This window comes from Dromiciops gliroides, chromosome 2 (genome assembly GCF_019393635.1).
Source record: "Dromiciops gliroides isolate mDroGli1 chromosome 2, mDroGli1.pri, whole genome shotgun sequence".
NCBI lineage: Eukaryota > Metazoa > Chordata > Mammalia > Microbiotheria > Microbiotheriidae > Dromiciops > Dromiciops gliroides.
Genome location: NC_057862.1, coordinates 327,752,817 through 327,776,811, shown reverse-complemented (window position 1 = coordinate 327,776,811; position 23,995 = coordinate 327,752,817). Strand labels below are relative to the sequence as shown.

The window sequence follows — 23,995 nt, the reverse complement described above, 5'->3', positions numbered from 1 at the left end:
TTAGGTTTGGATTGTGAAGACTTTGGGTTTCTGCTCAGGCGAGGATGTGGGCAGTTCTATGTTGTCCACAAGGACACTTTTGTCTTCCAGCTTGATGATTGTGGGCTCAGGGGTGGGAGGGGGGACTGGGTTTTTGTGGGTATGGGGAAGGCTTGCCCAGGTAACATCAAGGTCCTTAAAAGCATGGAGCAAGAACACCCCCAGGATAATCGTAATGAAACCTGAGATGGTGCCCAGGATGTCCACAATTGACATGCTGTTCCACTCTTTGAAGAGGATGATAGAGGAAGTGATGACCATAGTGGTGAAGGCCACGTAGTAGATGGGGAACACTAAGGATGTGTTGAAGATATCCAGAGCCCTGTTGAGGAAGTTGACCTGTATGGGAATTGAAGTCGCCAGGATCAACCCAAGGCAATATGTGAGAGGGTGCCGGAGAACTGGCTGTCCCTGGAAGAAGCCCTTAATGGCAATCCCCATGCCTTTGACAGCACACACAGAGAAGGACCCCATCAAAGAGCAGATGATGATATAAATGAGGATGTTCTTCTGCCCATAGCGTGGGGCAATGATGAACATGAGGATAAGAGAGCTCACCACTAGGAGCACAGCAAACACGATGAAGCCTGCAGGAGGGAAGGGAAACAGCTTGAATCTCAGCACTAGATCTTGGGAAAACACACCAAGTGTCTCACTAACCAAGGATGCTTACATTCATTCATTCATTCATTCATTCGTTCATTCATTCATTCATTCATTCATTCATTCATTCATTCATTCATTCATTTGTTGCAGGGCAATGAGGGTTAAGTGACTTGCCCAGGGTCATGCGGCTAGTAAGTGTGAAGTGTCTGAGGCTGGATTTGAGCTTAGGTCCTCCTGAATCCAGGGTTGGTGCTTTATCCACTGTGCTATCTAGCCACTCCCAACCAAAGATGCTTTTAAACGGGTCTTGCAAACGGACTGGGGCATGGTGGGGAGCACTAGGCAATGAAGGCTCAGTCCTTGGAACACATAGATGTTTGGTGAGCCTGCGTTCCACTCTGCTTCTAGGGCTAATTCTCACTCTCTACCCAGGCTGAGACTTACAGCAGCCCTGGCCTTCTCACTGAAATGCAGCCAGGAAAAGAAAGCAGAGGGATCTCACTTTGGCTGGTTATTGTCTTTTGAATGTAAACCCAGTTCTGGCTCAGTAGCCAATCAGAAGTCTGTTTCTTCCCCATGTGGTCAGTGGACCAGATAAGAGTCACAGGATAACTTCACATGCTGTGAAGTAGAAAGCAAGGAGCTTCATTATGAAAGCCCCAAAGTAGACTCCCCAAACAAACATGTAATCCCAGGACTGAGCCCTCATTGGCCAATTCTTCCTCCAACCCCTCTCCACCCCCACACTCACACACAGAAACAGACTTACAGTAACAAGTACCCACCAAGTAAATTTCTTTCACAAGCCTACCTCCAGTGGTCCAGAAATGAGCACACCAAATAAGCAAAACAAAATCAGAACAACTATGCCTTATATCCCTCAGCATTTCCCAGTTTTAGAGCAACTGGTTACCCTCAGAGGCAGGTAGGTAGTGCAGTGGATAGAGCATTAGCTTGGAAGTCAGGAAGACCGGAGTTCAAATTTAGCCTCAGACACTATCTGTGTGACCCTGGACAAGTCACTTAATACTATTTGCCTCATTTTCCTCCCTTGTAAAAGGAGCTGGAGAAGAAAATGACAAACCATTCCAGTCACTCGGTCAAGAAAACCCTATACTAGCTCATGAAGTGTCAGATATAACTGAATGAACAAACAACAACAACAATGGTTACCCTCACCTGTGTCCTTCAGCTTTGAAGCCATTTCATTCATTGACTTGATCTTCTCTTCTTCAGGGGCATGGATCACCATCACCGAACTGCCTGCTATAGAGATCATGCAGCCCAACTTGCCCAACAGGTTTAGTCGCTCTCCCAGAAAGTAAGATGATAACATAGCACTACACAGAGACAGGGGAGAGGAAGGTGTCAGAATGTAGCTTAGGGCATCTATTGCCCGTGAGGAGGCATTGAAATATGGGAAATATGAGGAATAGACCTAGTCTTCCCAAAGGGAAACTCTTTCAAACCAGCAATCCTTTTTTAGAAATCAGAACTTGAACAGTAATTACTGATGCTGGGGATTAGAAAAGCATGCTGGTTCCATTTCTTTTACAATCACTGTTACTTCCACCCATGAAGGTAGGCTTGCAAACAGTGATATTTAGCAAACGTTGACTGAGTGCACTATTTATGTCAGCTGATAGGTTTTAAAATTTACTTGCCAAGACTAAATTAGGAGTAGAGAATCTGGGGCTGGAAACTAATCCAGGAGTTCCTGGGAGTCCCTGGATAGATTTCAGGGGGTCCATGAACTTGGATGAGAAAAAGTTTACATCTTTATTTTCACTAACCTCTAACTGAAATGGATGATTTCCCTCAATTATCTATAAACAATGTTCTGGGAAGGGATCCATAGGCTTCATCAGTGCCAAAGGGATTTAAGACACAAACAAATGTGATCTAGTCTAATATCTTAATTTTACAAGGGGGGAAGCTAAGGCCCAGAGAGGCAAATGACCTTTTCATTGTTGTCCAGACAGGAAGCAGCAGGGATGTGATTTGGACCCGTGTCCCAAGACTCCCAAACCAAGGTTCTTTCGGCTATTCTCTGTTGTAGAGGGTTAAACAGCACCTTTTCAGGGGAAACTGAGGCTAAGGCACATTGTTGGCATGTAAAGTCTATTCAGCCTTACTTAGGGATTCTGGAAAAGTCTCATCCAAATGCATGTAATAATGAGCCACAAGAAGGAAAAGAGCAAACAAACTAGCAAGGTATTTATTAATCACCTGATGAGCACGCTCAGGGCTCCAAGCGGAGTGACAACTGTCGCAGGAGCAAATATGTAGGCCCCAAAGTTAGCAGCCTCACCTAGACCCACTATAAATAAGAAGTGGGGAAAGCAGAAATAATACATTAATGAAGCCACTGAAATCGAAAATGTTTCCTATTACCCCATCTGCTTCAAAAAGGCTCCATTCTGTGTAACTTGTATGGATATAGCTGTTTGCATGTTGTCTATCTTTGTCATCAGAATGGGATCTTCTTGAGGCCGGTGCTGCATTTACACCTTTGTAGCATTTAGCACAGTGCCTGGTACCTTGTGAGCATGTAATACATACTTGTTGATTGAGTAAGATACAGATTGCATCTCAAAGCAAAAGTTCATAGGAAAGCACTGGAAGAAATCTGACTGAGGTCCTGTGTGCTGCCTATATTTAGGAAAGACTCTGCATAAAGGTCATTTCCCTAGGCTTCAAGGAATCCTCTGTCATCACAACACCTTTATCAGGTAAGCTCTAAAGAGGGTGAGAAACCACAGTTGTCCACAGACTTAGAGCTGGAAGAAAACTTAGAGGTCAGCTTGTCCAAGTTCCTCATTTCCCAGAACAAGAAACTTGCTCCTAGAGAAGAGAAGTCATTAAGCCAACATCATACAGGCAGTAAGTGGCAGAACTGGGATTAAAACCCAAGACCTCTAGCTACAAAGCCAGTGAGTGATCTTTGCATATCTCAATCCCCAAGGTCTTTGCTTCTCTAAGAAGACATCTTCCCTTGAGAACTGGTAATAATTGCTCATATTTCTATAGTGCTTTACAATCTACAAAGAACTTTCTTCATAGTCCTATGAGAGAGAGAGAGAGAGAGAGAGAGAGAGAGAGAGAGAGAAAAGAGAAGAGAAGAGAAGAGAAGAGAAGAGAAGAGAAGAGAAGAGAAGAGAAGAGAAGAGAAGAGAAGAGAAGAGAAGAGAAGAGAAGAGGAAAGAGAGAAAAAGGGAGAGAGAGGAAAGATAGGAGAGGAAGAGAGGGAGGGGGAAAGAGAGAGAAAATAGGTATAAGAGGGAGAGGGGGGAGAGAAAGAGGGAAAGAGAGAAGAAAAGAGGGATAGAGAGGAAGACAGAAAAGATAAGAGGGAGAGAGAGGAATGGTAGGAAAGGGGGAGAGGGGGAGAGGAAAAGAGAGATAAGAGGGAGAGAGGGGAAGAGAGAAAAAAAGAGAAGATAAGGAGATAAATAGGGAGAAGGTATGAGGGAGAAAAAGGAATGAATAGAAGAGGGAGAGAGAGGGAGGGAGAAAGAGAGAGAGAGAGAGAGGAAAAAGAGTGAGACAGAGAAGGTGAGAAAGGAGAGATGAAAGTTAGGAAAGGGAGAGAGGAAAGGCAAAGAGAGAGAGAAAGGAGATAGAGAAGATAAGAGGGAGAGGGGGTAAGAGAGAGGAAAGATGGGAGGAGGAGAGCAAGAGCGAGAGCAGTATTATCCCTATTTTACAAATAAGGAAAGGGGCAGCTAGGTGGTGCAGTGGATAAAGCACCGGCCCTGGATTCAGGAGGGCTTGAGTTCAAATCCAGCATCAGACACTTGACACTTACTAGCTGTGTGACCCTGGACAAGTCACTTAACCCTCATTGCCCCACATTAGATTTTAAACATCACAAAATATATCCACATATACATATAAATGTATATTTTGTACACACTGTGAGCTGAGTGCAGGATCCTTTTTAGCCTTTTTTTAAAAAAAACAAAACCCATGCTTAGCATAGTGCCTAGCACATAGTAGACACTTAATAAATGGTGGTTGACCTGATTTGACTTTTCTTGGCTACCTATGTGAAGGATAAGAATTTAGAAACAGAAAGAGGGGGTTGGAAGCAGGGAAAACAAAAGAGATGTGTATTGTTTGGAAGTTTAGGTTTATTTAACTCTGTCCTACGAAGAGATAATGATAAGCCTATTAATAGCATAGAAAGATCTTAAGAAATTCCAGTTTTGCTCTTTTACTGTCACAGTGTTGTGTAGGAAGATGGCCTTTGGAATGACTACAGGTGATTGAATTAGATGACCTTCAAAAGTCTCTTCCAACTCTAGCATTCTGTCTATGTGTTCTGAGGTTCCTTCAAGTTTCTGTGTTTTGTATTCTAATCACCCTTCCAGATCAAACACTCAAACATGAGTAACTCTCCAATCGATGGGGTAGTAGTTTGTTATGGGATAGAAGATTTTTCATGCAATCCAAACTTATCAAAGTTTTGTTGGCAAGAAATTTATCTAGGGAAAATGATAACCAAAAACAGATGCAAAATGATTCCCCAAGGATTCTAGTTTGTTGCATCTAGATGTAACAGGAAGGAAATTGGTCCCTCCACTCTTCCCATCACTGCCTTTCCATGATTAGACATACAAATTACCCTACTTACTGGTGAGAAATCCAGCCCACCACATTTTATCCTTGAGGTAGCCGAAACCTCCATCCACTAGGAAAGGAAAGGAAAAAATAAGGTTAGTACTCAATAGAAGAGGGGGAACATGTAAGGCTTCCAGAATTGATTCTTCAAGAGGAGGTCTGATTAAATAAATATAATTATCATTTTTGTTGTAGAGGGTCTTCTACCCCAACCACCAAAACAGAAATATTAAAAGCTTCTGAAACAAAACTGTAAAAACTGGACTTAATCCAGGAAAGTTACCCTGCCTTGAAAAAAAAAATACTATGAATCTAGACTTGAAATGTCACCTTTACCACACCAAAGTCTTCATTTAAGATAACTTCTCCTGCAGGGAAAATGGGCATTTTCCTGGTGGCATAGGGTTTAACCTGCTCTTTGGGTATTTTCTGGAGAGAAGAAAAGTAAAACAGTAACAAGCTATCTGTCTCACTAACTCGCAGTGTTATGGATGTTACATTGCCATAAGACAAGAAGATTTGACCCTGGAAGCTATGCTCAAGGCCTGGCTGCTGGTTTACTTTGTAGAAGTTTTGTTCAACTGAAATAACTAGCTTCTTGGCAAGACCTGAGGCCCAATTCTTAAGCTGCCTACACAACTGGTTGGAATGAATGTCTTTCCTGATTCAATGTTCCAGCTCCCCATCCTTTCCCCCTAAGCAGTAGTCTTACCAGCTCGAGTGGCACCCTTGTCTACCAGCCGAATGAGGCCCTTCTTCTTAAGGATGACACTGCTGCCAATGAGGAAGCTGGAGAAGATGGCCAGGCCCACGCCAATGAAGAAGCCATAGTTCTTCCTGACCCTCTCTTGCCAATTGCTCAAGGTGACGTTTGAGTTGTCAGGTTCAAAGTCATTGACAATCTGGCACAGGACTTGTTGGGAGGAGCAATACAGGGTGATCAGGGAACCTACATGGATATTTAGAGAGAGAGAGAGAGAGAAAATATTACTTTGAAATTGCCTACATGTCCATGGTCTTTAAGAATGTTGGGAGGGGCAGCTAGGTGGCAGAGTAGATAGAGTACTGGCCCTGGATTCGGGAGCACCTGAGTTCAAATCCGGCCTCAGACACTTGACACTTACTAGCTGTGTGACCCTGGGCAACTCACTTAACCCCAATTGCCTCTCCAAATAGAAGAAGAAGAAGAAGAAGAAGAAGAAGAAGAAGAAGAAGAAGAAGAAGAAGAAGAAGAAGAAGAAGAAGAAGAAGAAGAAGAAGAAGAAGAATATTGGGATTAAGCCCATCAGTATCAGATCTCAAAGTGTACTGCAAAGCAGTAATTGTTTAAACAATTTGGTGCTGGTTAAAAATAAGTTGATGGGGAGGGTGGGGCAGCTAGGTGGCACAGTGGATAAAGCACTGGTCATGGATTCAGGAGTACCTGAGTTCAAATCCAGCCTCAGACACTTGACACTTACTAGCTGTGTGACCCTGGGCAAGTCGCTTAACCCCCATTGCCCCACAAAAACAAAACAAAACAAAACAAAACAAAAAAAATAAGTTGATCGGTAGAACAGATTAGTCACACAATTTACAGAAACAAACACAGTAAGAGCATGGAGTTTGATAAACCCAAAGATCCTAGATCACTGCAAGTAAGGACTCATTTGATAAAAATTGAGAAAACTGGACAGCAATCTCATAGAAATTAGGACTAGGTCCACACTTCACACTATATAGACATATAGATATAGATAAATTCAAAATGGGTCCATCATAAGCAAACTAGATAAGTAAGGAAGAAATTACCTTTCAGGTCTATGGGTAAGGAAGGAGTTCATAATCTAACCAATGATGGAGAAGATCATAGGAGATAAAGTAAACCATTTTGATTATATCTAATGCAGTTAAAATTAAAAGAGAAATGGGTAACTGGTATATAAAATCTCTACAGCTAGTTTCTCTGATAAAGGTCTCTTACTCAAGCTATATAAGTAATTGATTCAAATTTATAAGATCTCTTAGTATTATTCCCCAATGGATAAATGGTGAAAGGATGGAAATCGGTACTTTTCAAAGGAAGAAATGAAAGTTATCAATAGCCAAATGAAAAATGTTCCACAATCGAGATGAGCAGAACCAGAAGAACATTATACACAGTATCATCAACATTATGTGTTGATCAACTATGATAGACTAGATTCTTCTCACCCATCCAACAGTACAAGAAAGTTCCAAAGGATTCATGATGGAAAAGGCTCTCCAAATCCAGAAAAAAAAGAAGGAACTGTGGAATATGGATGCTGAGTGGACCATAGTATTTCTTTTGTTTTTGGTGCTGTTGTTTTTCTTTTTTGAGGTTTTTCCTTTTTGCTCTGATTCTTCTCTTATAACATGACTAATGCAGAAATATGTTTAATGTTATTATATATATGTATGTATATGTGTGTATATATATATATAGGTTATATGTATATAACCTATATCATATATATATATAACATATCAAATTACCTGCTGTCTAGGGGAGGGAGGAGGGAGGGGAGGGAGGGAGAAAAATTGGAAATTGGAAATCTTATCTAAACAAATGTTGAAAACTAAATAAATTAAATAAATAAATAAAGTTCCACAATCACTGGAGAAATTAAATTAAATTTAAATTAAATTTAATTAGAAATTAAAGCAAACCTAAATTTCTATCTCATACACATCAGATTGGCAAAGATGAGCAATGAGAAAATGACAAACATTAGAGGGACCACATAAAAGCAGGCACACTAAGGAACTGTTGGTGGGGAATGGGCCTGTCACTCTGGAAAGTACTTTGGAATTGTGTCAGTCAGTGAGTCAAAAAACATTTCTTAAGTGCCTACTATGTACCAGATACTGAGCTAACACTGGGGATAAAAATAAAGGCAAAAGTAGTCCCTGCTCTTGAGGAGGTCACAAATTAACAGTACTGACAAGATATAAAGAGGAAAAATTGTCAATAATCAGCAGAGAGAAGGCACTGGAAAGGGCTTCCTATAGAAGGTAGGATTTTAAACTTAGAAACCAGGGAAGTCAGGAGGCAGAGATGAGGAAGAAGAGCGTTTCAGGCATGGGGGGGGGGCAACCTGTGAAAATGCTCTGAGTCAGGATTTGGAGTATTGTGTGCAAGGAACAGCAAGGAGACCAGTGTTACTGGATTCCGATCTGGAGAAGTGTGGTGTAAGAAGTCTGGGAAGGTAGGAAGAGACAAGGTTATGAAGGGCTTTAAAAACCAAACAGAGGATTTTATATTTGATTCTGGAGGTAATAGGGAACCACTGGAGTTTACTGAGTATGCATGTACTCAATAAACCATGGTGCTGTGGTAAGAGGAGCTCACTGGAGGAACACTTTAGGAAGATCACTGACAACTAAATGGAGAATGGTTTGGACGTTGGAAATGGTTAATGCGGGAATTTGTTTTGCTGAATTACTTAGGATGCGTTGAAGAATAATTTTTTTCTTTTTCAATTTGTTCAATGAGGGGATTGGGAGAGACAGGTTAATAAATAATACTTGCTAGTTGAAAAACAAAAATGATAAACTATTAAAAAGAATAATGAGATTAGTCTGCTCAGTTATTCACCAGCTTATTGACAAATGTCTGATTTTCAAAAATGAAAACAAAGATTTCAAAACTTTCTTTTTAAAAAAATTTAATCTTTTATTTTTCCCCAAGTACATGTCAAAACAATTTTAAATATCCATTTTTGGGGGTGGGACAATGAGAATTAAATGACTTGCCCAGGGTCACACAGCTAGTAAGTGTCAAGTGTCTGAGGTCAGATTTGAACCCTGAATCCAGGGTTGGTGCTTTATTCACTGCACCACCTAACTGCTGCAAAAGTCAAATTTTCTTTTCAGTTCTGTTGTTTTCATCAGGAATTCCTGAAAATCCTCTCTTTCACTGAATAGCCATTTTCCTCCTGAAGGATTATGCTCAGTTTTTCTGGGTAGGTGATTCTTGGATGTAATCTCAGTTCCTTTGCCTTCTGGAATATCATATTCCAAAGCCTCCTGATCCTTTAATGTAGAAATTGCTAAATCTTGTGTGATCCTGACTGTGGCTCCATGATACTTGAATTGTTTCTTTCAGGCTGCTTGCAATATTTTCTCCTTGACCTGTGAGGTCTGAAGTTTGGTTATAATATTCCTGGGAGTTTTCATTTTGGGATCTCTTTCAGGAGGTGATCATTAGTTTCTTTCATTTTCTATTTTACCCTCTGGTTCTAGAATATATGGCAGTTTTCCTTGAAAATTTCTTGAAAGATAATGCTGAGGCTCTTTTTTGAACATGGCTTTTAGGTAGTCCAATAATTTCTAAATGATCTCTCCTGGATTTATTTTCCAGGTCAATTGTTTTTCCAATGAGATATTTTATATTGTCTTCTATTTTTTCATTCTTTTGTTTTTGTTTTATTGTTTTCTGATTTCTCATAAACTCATTAGCTTCCATTTGCTTAATTCTAATTTTTAAGGAGTTATTTTTCTTCAGTGAGCTTTTGTACTTCCTTTTCCCTTGTTCAATTCTATTTCAAGGACTTTTTCCTTCAGTGAATTTTTGTGTCTCCTTTACCAAGTTGTTGACTGTTTTTTCATGGTTTTTTTTTTTGCATCACTCTCATTTCTCTGCCCAATTTTTCCTCTACCTTTCTTATTTGATTTTCAAAATCCATTTTGAGCTTTTCCATGGTCTGAGACCAATTCATATTTTTCTTGGAGGCTTTGGATGCAGGAATTTTGAATTTGTTATCTTCTTCTGAGGGTGTGTTTGATCTTCCTTGTCACCAGAGTGACTTTCTAGGGTCAGAATTTTTCTGTTGTTTGATTATTTCCTTAGCCTAGTTCTTGACTTTAACTCTTTGTTAAATTATGGCTCTGCTTTCAGGGTGGATGGTGCACTGTCCCCAGAGTCAGGGGTTTCATACAGCTATTTTCAGAGATACTTCTAGGGACCTGTAAGTTTTCAGTTCTTCCAAGGTAGTATGATCTAAGGAGAGGTATGTTTACTACTCTCCTGGCCTGTGCTCTGTACTGTGAGTGACCACAAGCACTCTTTTTTGCCCTGAACCTGTGAGGAGGGTCCCTGATTCACTGCAGCCTCAAACTCTGAGGTGCTAGTGCTCCTCCTTGCCTTCCCACCACCACCACCACCACCCAGGACTGCAACCTGGAACTGAATACAGGCAAAGCAACAGAATCCTGCCTCAGTGCTAACAAAGATCCCTCTGTAATCTCCTTCTTACCAGTTTCTTGACCCCCTTACTCTCTGTGGGCTAAGCACTATGGAATCAGCTGTTACCTTGGCTGATTCAATGGCTCCCAAAGCCTGCTCCTGGTTTGCTAGGACCTAGTCTGTGTTGGTGTGACCTGTGCTGGACTGCGCTCCACTCTCAGGCTGGAACAACAAACCTTCTAAGTTATCTTTGGCTGGAAAATTATTTTACCCTGTCCTTTTGTGGGTTCTGCTGCTCCAGGAATTGTCCAGGAATTAAAAGTATTTGGAGGGATTTTGAGGAGAGCATAGGTGAGTCATTGCCTTTTCTCTGCCATCTTGGCTTCACCCCCTTGATTTCAAAATTTTCAAATAAGGGATCATGATGTTGATCTTCCAAATCTAGAATATATTATTTAAAAGACTTTCTGGGAAGCCTCAGAAAGGGAAAAAATGATCACTAAAAGACAGCATGGGTTCACTAAGGAACATAGTAATAGAAAGATTGGATTGTCCTCCATGACCACTACCTCAAAGGAAAAAGATATAGCTTCTTCTCCTTGACTCGATTGCAAGCCTATAGGACTTTGTACCTCTTATTGGGCAGTAATCACATGGTGCCTTTTATTAATTATAGTTATGTGTAAGAAGCAGGATATAATGGCAAGAGCACTAGACTGATAATAAGGGAGACCCAAATTCTAGTACTGGCCTTAGCCTTAATTAGCTTAAGCAATTAATTTCTGTTTCCTGGGTCTCAGCTTCCTCTTCTGTCAAATGAGAATACTAAGTTAAAAATTTCCAAGTACTCCTCCACCTCTAAAATATTATTATTCCCATAAACTTTTAAAATGGATTGTATTTTCAATGGTCCGATATTAAGCACAACCTCTCTAGAAAACTAAGATTACAGAAGAAGGAAATTCCAAGTCCCAAGATTTTAGGTTGGTCCTTTTGACACATGTGCAAAGTGTACAATGTAAACAAGATGAATTGAATTAACAGCCAATGCAAGGAGTTAAGTTCAACATTATGGATGCCACTGATATTTGGTGGGATGGAACTCATGACTAGAATATGACTATGGAAGGGCATATCTTGTTGCAAAATAACAGATTAGGTCAAAGAGGCAGTGAGGTAGCATTACATATCATAGCAAATATATTTGCGTGAGGAAATACATAGAATGGAGGGGGAAAGCATGTTGGAAATCAGTTCTGTGACAATTAATGGATGGAGGAAGTGCGTGGTGGGAATCTACTATAGCTTAGCTAGCCTGGAGGAAATGGATAACAGATTATAGACTTCACAAGGAGGTATGATATAGTAGCAATTGGAGGTGGGATGAGGGGAAAGACTTCCACCATCTGCTGGAGTTCTGGGGTAATCTCTTTACTGAAAGCAGAGCATGTCATGAATTCTTGACTTCTTTTAATAATGTCAGTTAGTCAGTTAGCACTTAGTAAGCACCTACCATTTACCAGGCACTGTGTTAAGTGCTGGGGATATAAAGAAAGCAAAACAAGAGCCCTGCTCTCAAGGAGCTCATAATCTAATGGGGGAGATGATGTGTAAACAACTATGTACAAACAAACTACATACAGGTTAAATTGGAAATAATGAACAGAGGAAAGGCACTAGCATTATGGTGGATCAGGAAAAGCTTATCAAAAAAGATGGGTTTTTAGTTGGAGTTTGAAAGAAAGCAGGGGGGCCAGGAAGGGGAGATGAGGAGGGAGAGTAGAGTGTGTTCCAGCCATGGGGAACAGTTAGTGAAAATGCCCAAAATTGGGAACTGGAGTGTTATGTGCAAGGAACAGCAAGGAGGCCAGTGTTATTGGACCCCAGAGTATGTTGGAGGATATGTAAGAGTAAGAAGACTGGAAAAATAGGAGGGAGCCAGATTGAGAAGGGCTTTGAATGCCAAACAGAGGATTTTATATTTGATCCTAGAGGTGGATTGCATGATGGTGGTGATGATATATTCAGATAATTTAATTCATTAAAAGGTGCAGGAAACAATGAGGGAAGCAATTTTTTGGGATCTGATTCTGGCCAATAAGATCAGATCAGGGATTTAGAATGGACTTGATCAATAAGGAAGAATGTTGCCACAGTAGAAATAAATGAAGAGGCATCTATTACATTGTGGAATGCTGGACTTGGAGTCAAGAAGAGCTAGGTTCCAATCATATCTCAGATGCTTACTAACTATGTGACATTAGGGCAGTCACTTAACCTCTCTAGGCCTCAGTTTTCTCATCTTTATAATGGGGATGTTAGTTGGCCTCAAAGGCACCTTCCAGCAATATATCTATGAGCCCATGTTCTTTAGTAGTTTGTGATAGATAAGGAGGGAAGAGTAGGGTATCACCTGGATTAGAGGGATGGGGAGAGTTGCTGATGTGAAAGAGTTTATAGAAAAAGTCTCTAGTATCTTATGGCCTAAAATCTTACAGGGGATGTTGGCACAAGAGTAATAGAATGTTATTAATAATGACTTTATGATGACAGAAACACAAATGATTTCTAAGGAAGAAGAAAAAAAGGGAAACTATCTAAAGTGGCCAATGTGGATACACAGGGAATTCACAAATGAACTAAGATTTTTACGGGATATATACATGAAATGAAAGCAAGAGCAGATAACCAAAGGGAAATAAAAAAAGAAAGGCGATGGTCCTGTGAGAAAAGCATTGAGAATGTTGAAGCTCAAAAGGTATTAAAGCCAATGATAAATTCTAGGGATAATAAAAAGGTTTTTTAAAAAGCTATGCTAGGGGCAAAAGGAAGATCCAGGAGGGGACATAACTGTTCTTTAGACAGGATAATTGAATGATGGTGAGTCAATTATATTGTTACTCTTTTTTTTTTTTATTTAGGAAAGCAATTCTGGGACTAGGTAAACTAGGGGAAATGTTGTTCAGTCGTTTATAGTCATGTCCAGCTCTTTGTGACTGCATTTGGAATTTCTTGGTAGAGATACAGGTGTGGTTTGCCATTTCCTTCTGCAGCTCATTTTACAGATGAGGAAACTGAGAGGCAAACGAGGTTAAGTGACTTGCCCTGGGTCACACAGCTATTAAGTGTCTGAGGCCAGATTTGAACTTGGGGAGATGAATCTTTCTGACTCTAAGCCTGGCACTCTATCCACTGTGCCACCTAGCTGCCCTCTGAAAGAGTTTTAGAAACCATTTAATTCAAGCCATACCTAACAAAGATTCCTTCTCACAATACCTCCAATAGTTTCCATCCAATGCCTATCTTAAATCCACAAGTGACCTGCTATACTCTGGCCAGGTCAGAACATATCTGGAATATTCTGTTTATTAAGTATCTAATCAGCTGTCAAGTTCTTCCATTTCTATCATAGTAGTACTTCTCTTTTATGCTCCTTTCTCTTCTCTGACATTGCAACAACCCTGGGGCAGGCCCTCATCACCTATGATGGTCATGGACTATTCTAATAGCCTTCTCTGGTTGCTTTCCTTGTCCCCAAGTTTCACCCCATTCTAATCCATCTTCCATTCAGCTGTCAAATTAATCTTCCTGAAATATAGGTCTGACCATAAAACCCCTGCTATTCAATAAACTCCAGTAGTTCCCTATTACCTCCAGGATCAGATATCAAGTCCTCTCTTGGGGTTTTTGTTGTTGTTGTTGTTTTGTCGTACAACGGGGGTTAAGTGACTTGCCCAGGGTCACACAGCTAGTAAGTGTCAAGTGTCTGAGGCCGGATTCAAACTCAGGTCCTCCTGAATCCAGGACTGGTGCTTTATCCACTGCGCCACCTAGCTGCCCCCTCTCTCTTGGGTTTTTAAAGCCCTTCATAACCTTGCATCTTCCTACAATACTTACACTGTACTCACCCAACTCTCACCCACACCCCTACTCCAAGTATTCTGGGATTCAGTGACACTGACCTCCTTGCTGTTTCTTGTTCTCCCAACTCCCGGCATTTTCATTGATTGCTCTCCATGCCTAGAACTCTCTCCTTCAGCATCTTCACCTCCTGGCTTCCCTGTCTCTCTTCAAGTCACGGTTAAAGCCTTCCCAGGCTTCCATAATCATAGTGCCTTCTCCCTAAGATTTCTCCCAACTTATTCTATATCTTGTTTGCACAGAGATTTGCATGTTGCCACCCCCATTAGACTGTGAGCTCCTTGGAAATGGGATTTTTTTCCTCTTCCCCATTCTTTTATATCCTCAGTGCTTAGCACGGTGTCTGTCACATAGCAAGTCCTTAATAAATGCTAGTTGACTAACTGATGGTCCAGGAACACAAGAAGGTGGAGGTTCATAAATTGAGCTCAAGAGTTCTGAGCTGCAGATGGGCCAAAGCCAACTGTATATCTGTACTAAGTCCAGCACCCATAGTAGTAAGAATCTACTGCCTAAGGAGGCCTGACTTCTGACTGGTCCAGTTCAGAAACAGAGCAAGTTAAGGTGCCAGCGCTGGATTAGATACTTCCAGCTGTGATATGATAGAGAAACCCAGTTTATTTATTTGTTTGTTTGTTTGTCCATCTATCTATCTATCTATTTGTTTGTTTATTAAGTGACTTGCCCAGGGTCACACAGCTAGTTAAGTGTCAAGTGTCTGAGGCTGGATTTGAACTCAGGTACTCCTGAATCCAGGGCTGGTGCTTTATCTACTGCGCCACCTAGCTACCCCACAAGAGACCCAGTTTTTAAAAAAAGTTCTTATGACCATCTCTTAGGAGGGACATTAACAAATGAAGTATATTCAAGAGGGTGACCAGTATGGTAGGGCACTAGAACCCAGACTGTAAACTGATTGGTTGAAGGAAATGAGGATATTTAACCCAGAGTGGGGAATAATAGTGGTCTTCAGATATCTGTCATGTGGAAGAGGGATCTCTGTGTTCTGCAAAGCCCCAGAGTGCATGTCTAAGACAGAGAAGCAGATATCAAATGGATATAAGGAAGAAGTTTCTAATCACTTACTAGCTGTGTGACCCTGGGTAAATCATTTAACCTCTATCTGCCTCAGTTTCCTTATTTTAAAAGTGGGTATAATACTAGCACCTACTTCCCAGGATTGTTATGAAGATAAACGAGATAATATATGTAAGATTATTTGCAAACCTTAAAATTCTATATGAATGTTGGCTTAGTAATAAGAACTAGCACCATCCTAAAGGAGAATGAGTTGCTGTCACTGGAGGCTGTCACATGAGGGTTTGGCCAATTGTTAGAGATACTGTAGAGCTCAGGATATTTCTGCCCAGGAATGGGCTGATCTGGATGGCCTAGAAAGTCCAGTTGAACTCTGAGGTTCCAGGATTCTGTAAATGAGTGAGCTGGCCATTACTCTTCCTGACTTTCCAATGAAGCCAAGCCAGAAAACCAGAGAAGATTTTCCCATAAGGAAGAATTGGTTTGGGGCTCATGGTTGAATTTATGCCTATGAAGTTGTGATGGTGAGATTTTGTTTTGTTTTTGGAGGGAATTTGGTTAAGTGACTTGCCTGGTGTCATACAGCTAGTAGTCTGAGGTTGGATTTGAACTCAGGTCCTCCAGACTCCAGGGCCAGTGCTCTATCTACTGCTGCCCCTAGTGAAATGTTTAGCAGTAGGTCAAAGCCCAGTCTGAGATAGAGAAAAAAAGAGGAATAAATATAATGGGAGCTTGGAGAACAAGACAAGTGGATGGGGGAGAGAAACAGTATTTACTATGGGACACCAATAAACCCTTTTTATGATACCATTCATGTTTGGAGTTGATGAAAGGGGAAGAAATCAGAGCAATGTCATAGTCTAGCAGTATGGTCATCATAAAAGGGGAAGGAAAGGAAATAAGCATTTATATAGCACCTACTACATACCAGCTACTGTGCTAAGCACTTTACAAATAATATCACATTTGATCTTCACAACAATCCTGTTAGGTAAATGCTATTATTATCCTATTTTACATATGATAAAACTGACATGATCAGAGATTAAATGACTTATACAGGGTCACATGGCTAGTATCTGAGGCCACATTTGAACTCAGATCTTCTTGACTCAAGACCCAAAACTCTATCCACTGTGTTACCAGCTGCCTCTATAAACTGTTTCCTCTTATCCTGGTTTCATTCTACTACCACATCCCAGAATTGTGGTTCAGCAAATAGAAGGCTAATCTTAGAATCAGCATGATCTGGGTTCAAATCCTGCCCATGATTAATACTGGCCATATTAGCTTGGGCAAGTAACTTAAGGACTTGGTGCCCAAAACAACTTTCTAGGACTATTGCAAAATACTTCATGATCTTGATTGGTAGAGGTTTTTTCCTTGCAAGGAATCTTCTGAAAAGATGAAATCTCAGGTCTGAATAATCAATAACACCCCCACCCTCATGTTTCAGCTAATTTGTAGACAGCTAGCTCCCATCCTAAATAATCAGATGTCCTCACAGAATTGAAAGTTTCCTAGGCCTTGATTTTAACCTGCAGATTTGGAGGGGACTTTACAAGTTCTACATTCCAACCTCCCACCCTGGCCAGGAATTCCTTTTCTAGGGCATAGGATAGGTGTTGGTCAATGGGTTCAGTGAGGGAAATGAGGATGGATATCCTCAAAGAACTGGAAGATAAGGATGGATGTCAAGAAACAAGAATGGATGGTGAATGAGGATAGATATTGGGACAATAACACAGGCAGAGCAGTAAACTCTATTGAATGACAGGGACAGAGATGAGGATGGAGGTGGAAAGACCAATACTGATGGAACAGATAGGAGATTAAGTTGGATATGGTTGGACATGGATAGGAAAGAGACAAATATGGACATCGGAGAGAGGGATAAATGGAGGGATGAGAGGGAATATAGGGGAGAGATAGAGGTAAGGGAATGAGGATGAATGTTGGGGGATGGATGACAGTGAGAATGGAAGATGGAGGACAGATACAAGCTCTCCGGATATAGATATGGTAGAATGATGATGGATATTAAGGAGCAGGTACAGAATGATGAGGGTAAATAGAGGGATTTGTACAGACAGGGGAAGGAAGATGGATTTCAGGGAACAAACATAAAGAAGATGGACATTTGGGGCACATGAACATACAGGGAGATAAGGACGGATTTAATAATAACAATAACTAACATTCATATCATATTTCAAGGTTTGCAAAGCACTTTACACATATTATTTAATTTGGTTCCCACAACAACCATATGGGGTAATGCTACAGTACACATTTTACAAATGAGGAAACTGAGGCTAAGAAAAGTTGTGACTTCACCAGAATCACAGATAGCAAGTAAATGAGGCAGGATTCAAACTCAGGTCTTTCTGACTCTCAAGTCCAATGCTATAATGCTCTAGAGGAATGATGATAGAGGTCAGTTTGTAGAGTCATGTAATGAGATGGGGATGGATTTCAGAAGACATGGATGGATAGGAATTTTATGGAACAGGAAAAGATAAGAGGATGAGGCTGGGTAGGTGTAGAAGGACAGGGATGGATGGATAGGATAGATGCCAGACAATCATTCATATAGGAACAAGGAAAGACTTCTGGGAAGAAAGAGAACATGCGATCCATGTATTCAGCTTGGCACAGCTGAGGGTGGTGGGTGATGGTTGATGGGAGATGGATTTTTGGTTTGATATAAGAACTTTCTAGCAATTGGAGCTGTATAAACATGGATCAAGGTGCCTTTGGGGGTAGTGGGTTCCCTGTAACTGGAGGTGTTCAAACTGAAGTTAGATTACCACTTGTTGGTAATGCTAAAGAGAGAATTCTTGCACCAATGAGAAGGGGACCTGGATGGTCACTGAGGTCCCTTCCAATTCTGAGATTCTAGGACTCTCAGGGTTAGGCTAGTATTCACTTAGGTCACTCTGAATGCAAGATCTCGATCCATTTTGACTGTATTAAGTTGAAGGTATTCAGGGTAAAAGAGACCTGCCTCAAGCCAATGTCCCATAATGCACAAGGTTCCAAAAGGCAAACTTTTTGGCAATTGGGATATTCCCCTGCCCACGCTCTCCTATTCCCTCTAAAGGCTGCTAAGACTGATTCTGTCTCTGAGGACATTAAGTCTAGATCAAGTTCTTAGAATCCCAAGAAAACTCTAGGAATTTCAAGCCAAATCCCATACCAAATGACATCTTCAGGCCAATTCTTCCAAGGACCCAAACTCCAGTATCAGTCAAGAGCCAGAAGATTACTTGGTAGGAACCCCTTAAGGTGGGGAATGGGAATCATGGCTCCATTGTTTTCCTCCATGTGAAGTTGAGTTGCCATTTTGGTGGCAAGGTAGACATTTATAGAATCATAGAATCACAATTTTTGAGCTGGAATGGACTTAAGAACCTAAAACGCCAGTGGGGAAGAACAGTAGAGCTCATCTAGTCTAATCACCATTTGGCTGAGAAGAAAGGCCCAGAGAGGTGGAAACTGGAAGCAAAAATGACTGGGCTGGAATCATTGCTATTTACCAGCTATTTGGCCTTGGGCAAATCACTGAATCATCTGAGCCTACATTTCTTCATCTATAAAATGAGGTAATAACACTCCCATTACCTAACCTCACAGGGTTGTGGGGACTTATATATAAAAAGATGTACATAAATCCCTTTGAAAACCATAAAATTCTAGATAAATTTCAATTGTTATCATGAATTTGTTGTCCAGACATGTCTGATTGTGACCCCATTTGGGGTTTTCTTGGCAAGGATACTGCAGTGGTTTGTCATTTACTTCTTCAGCTCATTTTACAGATGAGGAAACTGAGGCAAACAGGGTTAAGTGACTTGCCCAGGGTCACACAGCTTCCAGAATCCAGGCCTGGCATTCTATCCACTGTGTCACCTAGCAACATAAATGTGACATCAGAAGACCTGAGTTTGAATCTGGTTCAGCACTTACTTTACATATAACCTCTAAGGCAAATTGTGTCATCTCTCTGTGCTTCAGTTTTCTCTTGTAGAGATATTATTTATAATAATATTTATCTCTAAGGGTTTTTGTATGGATCAAGTGAGCTAACATATGGAAAAGACTTGAAAACCTTAAGTTCAGTCGACAAATGTAAGCTTTCATCATTTTTCATGGTGGATCTAGTACATGAACATAGGCCTTCTAATGCCTAGTCCAGTGTTTTTTTCTAAGATATCATGCTTTTCCTCTTCAGTAGTATTTGAGGTCATCTCGTCCAACCCCTACCTGAAACATTTAGTTTGTTTTGGTCCAAATCTGTGGTTTCATTGGTGCCAAGAAACCCCCTCAAACTTCCTTTACCAAATTTAACTGCTCTTAATGTTGCTTGGAGGCACTGGAAGATTAAGTGACCTGACCAGGGTCACACAGTCAGGAAATATCTCATGTAGTACTTGCATTCAGGTCTTTCTGAGTCCTAGGCTGGCTCCCTTCCCAAACTCTCTGTGTCAGTTCCAGTCTCTGTCTCTCATCAAACCAGCTCTGTGTTGCTTACTCTCACCCCATCCTTCCAAGAGATAGAAATCTGGGGAGTTCCCCGAGTAGAGGAAGTGATCAAGAGCCTAAGGGGGAGAGAGGGCTGAGGGAAGCAAGCCCAGAAACCAAGGTTACCAGACCTGGGATTCATAGCCATCTTAGAACTTTCCCACCTGTGTTACCAATCCATAGGTCTCTTGTGGAATGGGATCTCCTAGCATTAGGAGGTGTCTAAGCCTGATCAGTAATTCTGTTTCTTTAAGAAGCTTTGTAAAGAAGAAATCCTTGGAGCCTGAGTGATCTATTAGAATTTAAGCTCTCTGAGGGTCAAGACTGCCTTGTGTTTGTTTCTAAAACACTCAGCAAAGAGCCTGGCACATTATAAATGTTTTTTCATTCATTTAAGATTATTCATTTGAACTGGTTCTCTCATAAAAACAAAAGACCTGGGAGAGGGCTAAAGACAAAATAAAATGAAATTCCAAGAAGTTTTCGGTTTCCTTCTCTAAAAACTGAGGCTTTGGACTAGATCAGAACTGTTAAACATGTGAGCTACACACTGTCCTCATTAGATTGTAAGCTCCTTGAGAGCAGGGATGGTCTTTTGCCTTTTTTGTATCCCCAGTGCTTAGCACAGTGCCTGGCCCAGAGTAAATAATAAACTTATACTGATTGATTGTCCAAAATGTTCCTGGGAAATACTTTACAAAAAAATAGAAATACAATAAAATATAGATACTATTACCTTTTTCTGCGTGCGTGTGTGTGGGGGAGCAATGAGGGTTAAGTGACTTGCCCAGGGTCACAAAGCTGGTAAGTGTCAAGTGTCTGAGGCCGAATTTGAACTCACGTCCTCCTGAATCCAGGGCCGGTGCTTTATCCACTGAGCCACCTAGCTGCCCCTACATTTTAAAATTAAGTCACTACGTGGCCCATAGGAATCCTTCTCTATGTATTAGTGGCTTCTCTTGGAGTTTGACACCACTCGACTAGATGAGCTCAAAGGCTCCTTCCAAGCTTTGAGATTCTATAATTAGGAAGTACTCTTTTCTGGCCCCAATGAAACCAAAGAAGTATGAAGGAAATCAGCATACCACATTCCTGTGGAGGAATTAAAGCTGGCATCCAAATTCTGGGTTAACGCATATGTCCAGATGACTTTCTAGTTATGATGCAATGGAAAGAGCTATATTTGGAGTTAGAAGACCTCGGTTCTGTCACTTGGGCAGGTCACTTACTTTCTTTGGGTCTCAGTTTCCTCATCTGTAATAATGAGGGGATTGAATTACATGACTACTAAAGTCCCTTTTAAACTGTAAATCTAAGTGTATGCACCCAGAATATTAGCAAAAATGACCAAAGTCAATGTTCGAGGGGTTATGGGAAGTTAGGTGCATTAATACATCATTTCTGGAGCTGTGAAACAGTACAACCATTTTGGAAAGCTATTTGGAATTATGCAAATAAAGTGATTAGAATGCCTATACCCTCTGAGCCACAGAATCTGTTACTGGGCTTATACTTCAAGGACACCATCAAAAAGAAAAAAAAAAAGTCCCCATATACTCCCAAATATTTATAGCAGCACTTTTTGTGATAACTAAGAAATAGAAACAAATTAGATGCCCATCCATTGGGGAATGGCTAACCAAACTGTGTTACATGAATGCAATGGAATATTAGTGCACTGTAAGAAATGATGTGTGTGATGAATACAGAGAAGCATAGTAAGATCTATATGAACTGATGCAGAGTAAAGTAAGCAGTCAAGAAAACCACATACACAGTGACTACAACAATGTAAGTGCAAGGAACAACAGCACATCAAAAAATTCAAAGTAAATGTAACAAAATTCTAAAAATCAAGTGAGCCTTGAATAAAAGGATATGAGAAGAAATCCCCAATATACCCCTTCATGGAGGTTCATGGAAGTGAGAGGTCCACAGGTGTTATACCCTGAACATGTTTTCAGACCTTTTAATATACTAATCAGTTGTGCTGAATGTTTTTTTTCCCTTTCTTAAAAAAAATCTGTCATATGGGATCCCTTCTCAGGGAGCTGTAAGGAAAGGGATATATGCAATAGATACTATGGTGATATGAGAAACAAAATATTAATAAAAACTTTAATTCTAAAAAATCTTATTTTTAAACATCTAAGTGTATGATGAGGACAAAGGGGTATATGATGTAATCTTTAAATATATTATCCTATGATCCTATGAATCACAGAGATACCTTTATAATCCTAGGCAAGGACTGGGCTGGGAATCTGGAAAAATTGATCTTTAAGAGAAAAGACATTTAAAAGGCAACTGCTTTTTCATGTTGAGTAGAAAGGGTTCTTTAAGTACAACAGACGTAGAACTGATCTATGATTCAGGAGACCTGTTCTAGCTCTGCCACCAACAGCACAGTACTGTGGAAGGAACACTGATTCTGGAGTAAGAACTGGATTCAAATCATCTCTCTGATGCAAGTTGAGTCCTGTCTGACCATGGGAAAGTTGCTTACCCTTCTCTAAGCTTCCATTTCCTCATGCTGTGAAATGAAGGGCTTGAACTATGTGACCTCCAAGGCCTAACCATGTCACTCCCAACACATGAAACTCCAGGGATATCCTTGTTACCTTCAGGGTCAGATATAAACTCCTCCCTTTAGGTTTTTTTTTTTTTTTTTTGGTGAGGCAATTGGGATTAAGTGACTTGCCCAGGGTCACACAGCTAGTAAGTGTCAAGTGTCTGAGGCCAGATTTGAACTCAGGTCCTCCTGACTCCATGGGCTGGTGCTCTATCCACTGCACCACCTAGATGCCCCTTCCCTTTAGTTTTTAAAGCCCTTCACAATGATCTGACCCCTCCCTACCTTTCTAGTCTTCCCTCCATGATGCACACTATATGACTCAGTGATACTGGTCTACTTGCTCTTTTTCATAAAGGACAATCCCATCTCCTAACTCCATGTCTTTCATTAGCTGTGCCCTATGCCTGGAATGCTTTGCCTCCTCACCTTTGCCTCTTGGCTTGCCTGGCTTCTATCAATACGAGTATCTAACCTTCTGCAGGAAGCCTCTCTAGCAGAGCCTGTTTCTGTTGCCTTCCTTCCCTCTGAGATGAGCTTCCATTTGCACTGAATACATCTCGTGTGTGCAGAGCTGTTTGCATGTTGTCTCCCTCGTTAGAATGTCAGCTCCTTGAGGGCAGGAACCCTGGTTGGGCCTCTCTTCGCTCCTCCAGCTTCCATAGGAAGGGGTTAATGAAGGCTTATTGACTGACTGATAATCGAAATCCTAGAATCTAGGAGTCGCACCCCGGTGGCCAGACACGACCCCAGCGTTCGTTCTTTCCAAGCTACTTACTGACTGGGTTGCCTGCACTCATAATCTGTAAGGCTCCTTGGTCCAGATTCTAAGAAAGCCTGGCTGGGGGAAATGCGAGTGTGATGCGCGTTAAGGTGGAAAGAGCTTTTAACCCCTCTTTAAATCCCTCCTTCTCCCACAGTCCCCCCCACCCGCAGGACCCTCAGATCCAGCACCCGGAACTCCCCAGCCCTTCGCCCCCTTCCCTGGACCAGATCCCGGGCTCACCGTTCGCACAGCTGCTGTTGCTCCCCAGCGTCTCCATGGGGCAGGTGCGGCTCCGGGCACCCGCTCCGGCTCCGCGTGCGGGGCCGGGGGCGCGGGAGCAGCGACTGCCCCGGCTCTGGCGGCAGTGGAGGCGGCGCGCGGTCCCGGCCCGGCCCGGCCCGGCCCGGCGCGGCTCGCACCCGTGGTTCTAGGCTTGAGAGAAGTAACCAGTGCGTGACTCCTTCTTGGTGAGTGACAGCGCCCGACACGGGCCCAGGGACTGGGTGGGGAGTGGCAGCGAGGCTGGGCGGGGCGGGAAGGGGACTGGGTCCCGACTACAGGGAGGATCCTCTTGGGAAGGGTGGGGATCGAGAGGGAGAGGAATCTTCCTAGGAGGGAGGTCCAGTGGGAATTAACTTCAGGAATCCCATCTAAGCGTTGCACTTTGCTGGCATCGCCAAATGGGACCTTTCATTACTTTGGTATAACTTTGTAAAAA

The 23,995-nt window shown here is 41.5% G+C and overlaps 1 protein-coding gene across 1 annotated transcript; it reads right to left on the bottom strand.

Moving 5' to 3' along the window:
- Positions 1–23,554, bottom strand: NIPAL4 (NIPA like domain containing 4). Its single transcript, XM_043980728.1, has 6 exons — positions 23,518–23,554; positions 5,981–6,217; positions 5,282–5,338; positions 2,875–2,965; positions 1,825–1,985; positions 1–626 (listed from the first exon to the last, which is right to left on the bottom strand). Exons 1-6 carry the CDS (start codon positions 23,552–23,554, stop codon positions 1–3), a joined length of 1,209 nt encoding a protein of 402 aa, XP_043836663.1.
- Between the last annotated feature and the right edge of the window lie 441 nt (positions 23,555–23,995).

Coding starts and splice junctions, on each gene's coding strand:
- NIPAL4 (XM_043980728.1), bottom strand. CDS start 23,554: ATGGAGACGCTGGGGAGCAACAGCAGCTGTGCGAACG. Junction 2,966..5,281: donor GTGGGCTGGATTTCTCACCA/GTAAGTAGGGTA, acceptor TCTTATTTATAG/TGGGTCTAGGTGAGGCTGCT. Junction 1,986..2,874: donor GCCCTGAGCGTGCTCATCAG/GTGATTAATAAA, acceptor GTCTCTGTGTAG/TGCTATGTTATCATCTTACT.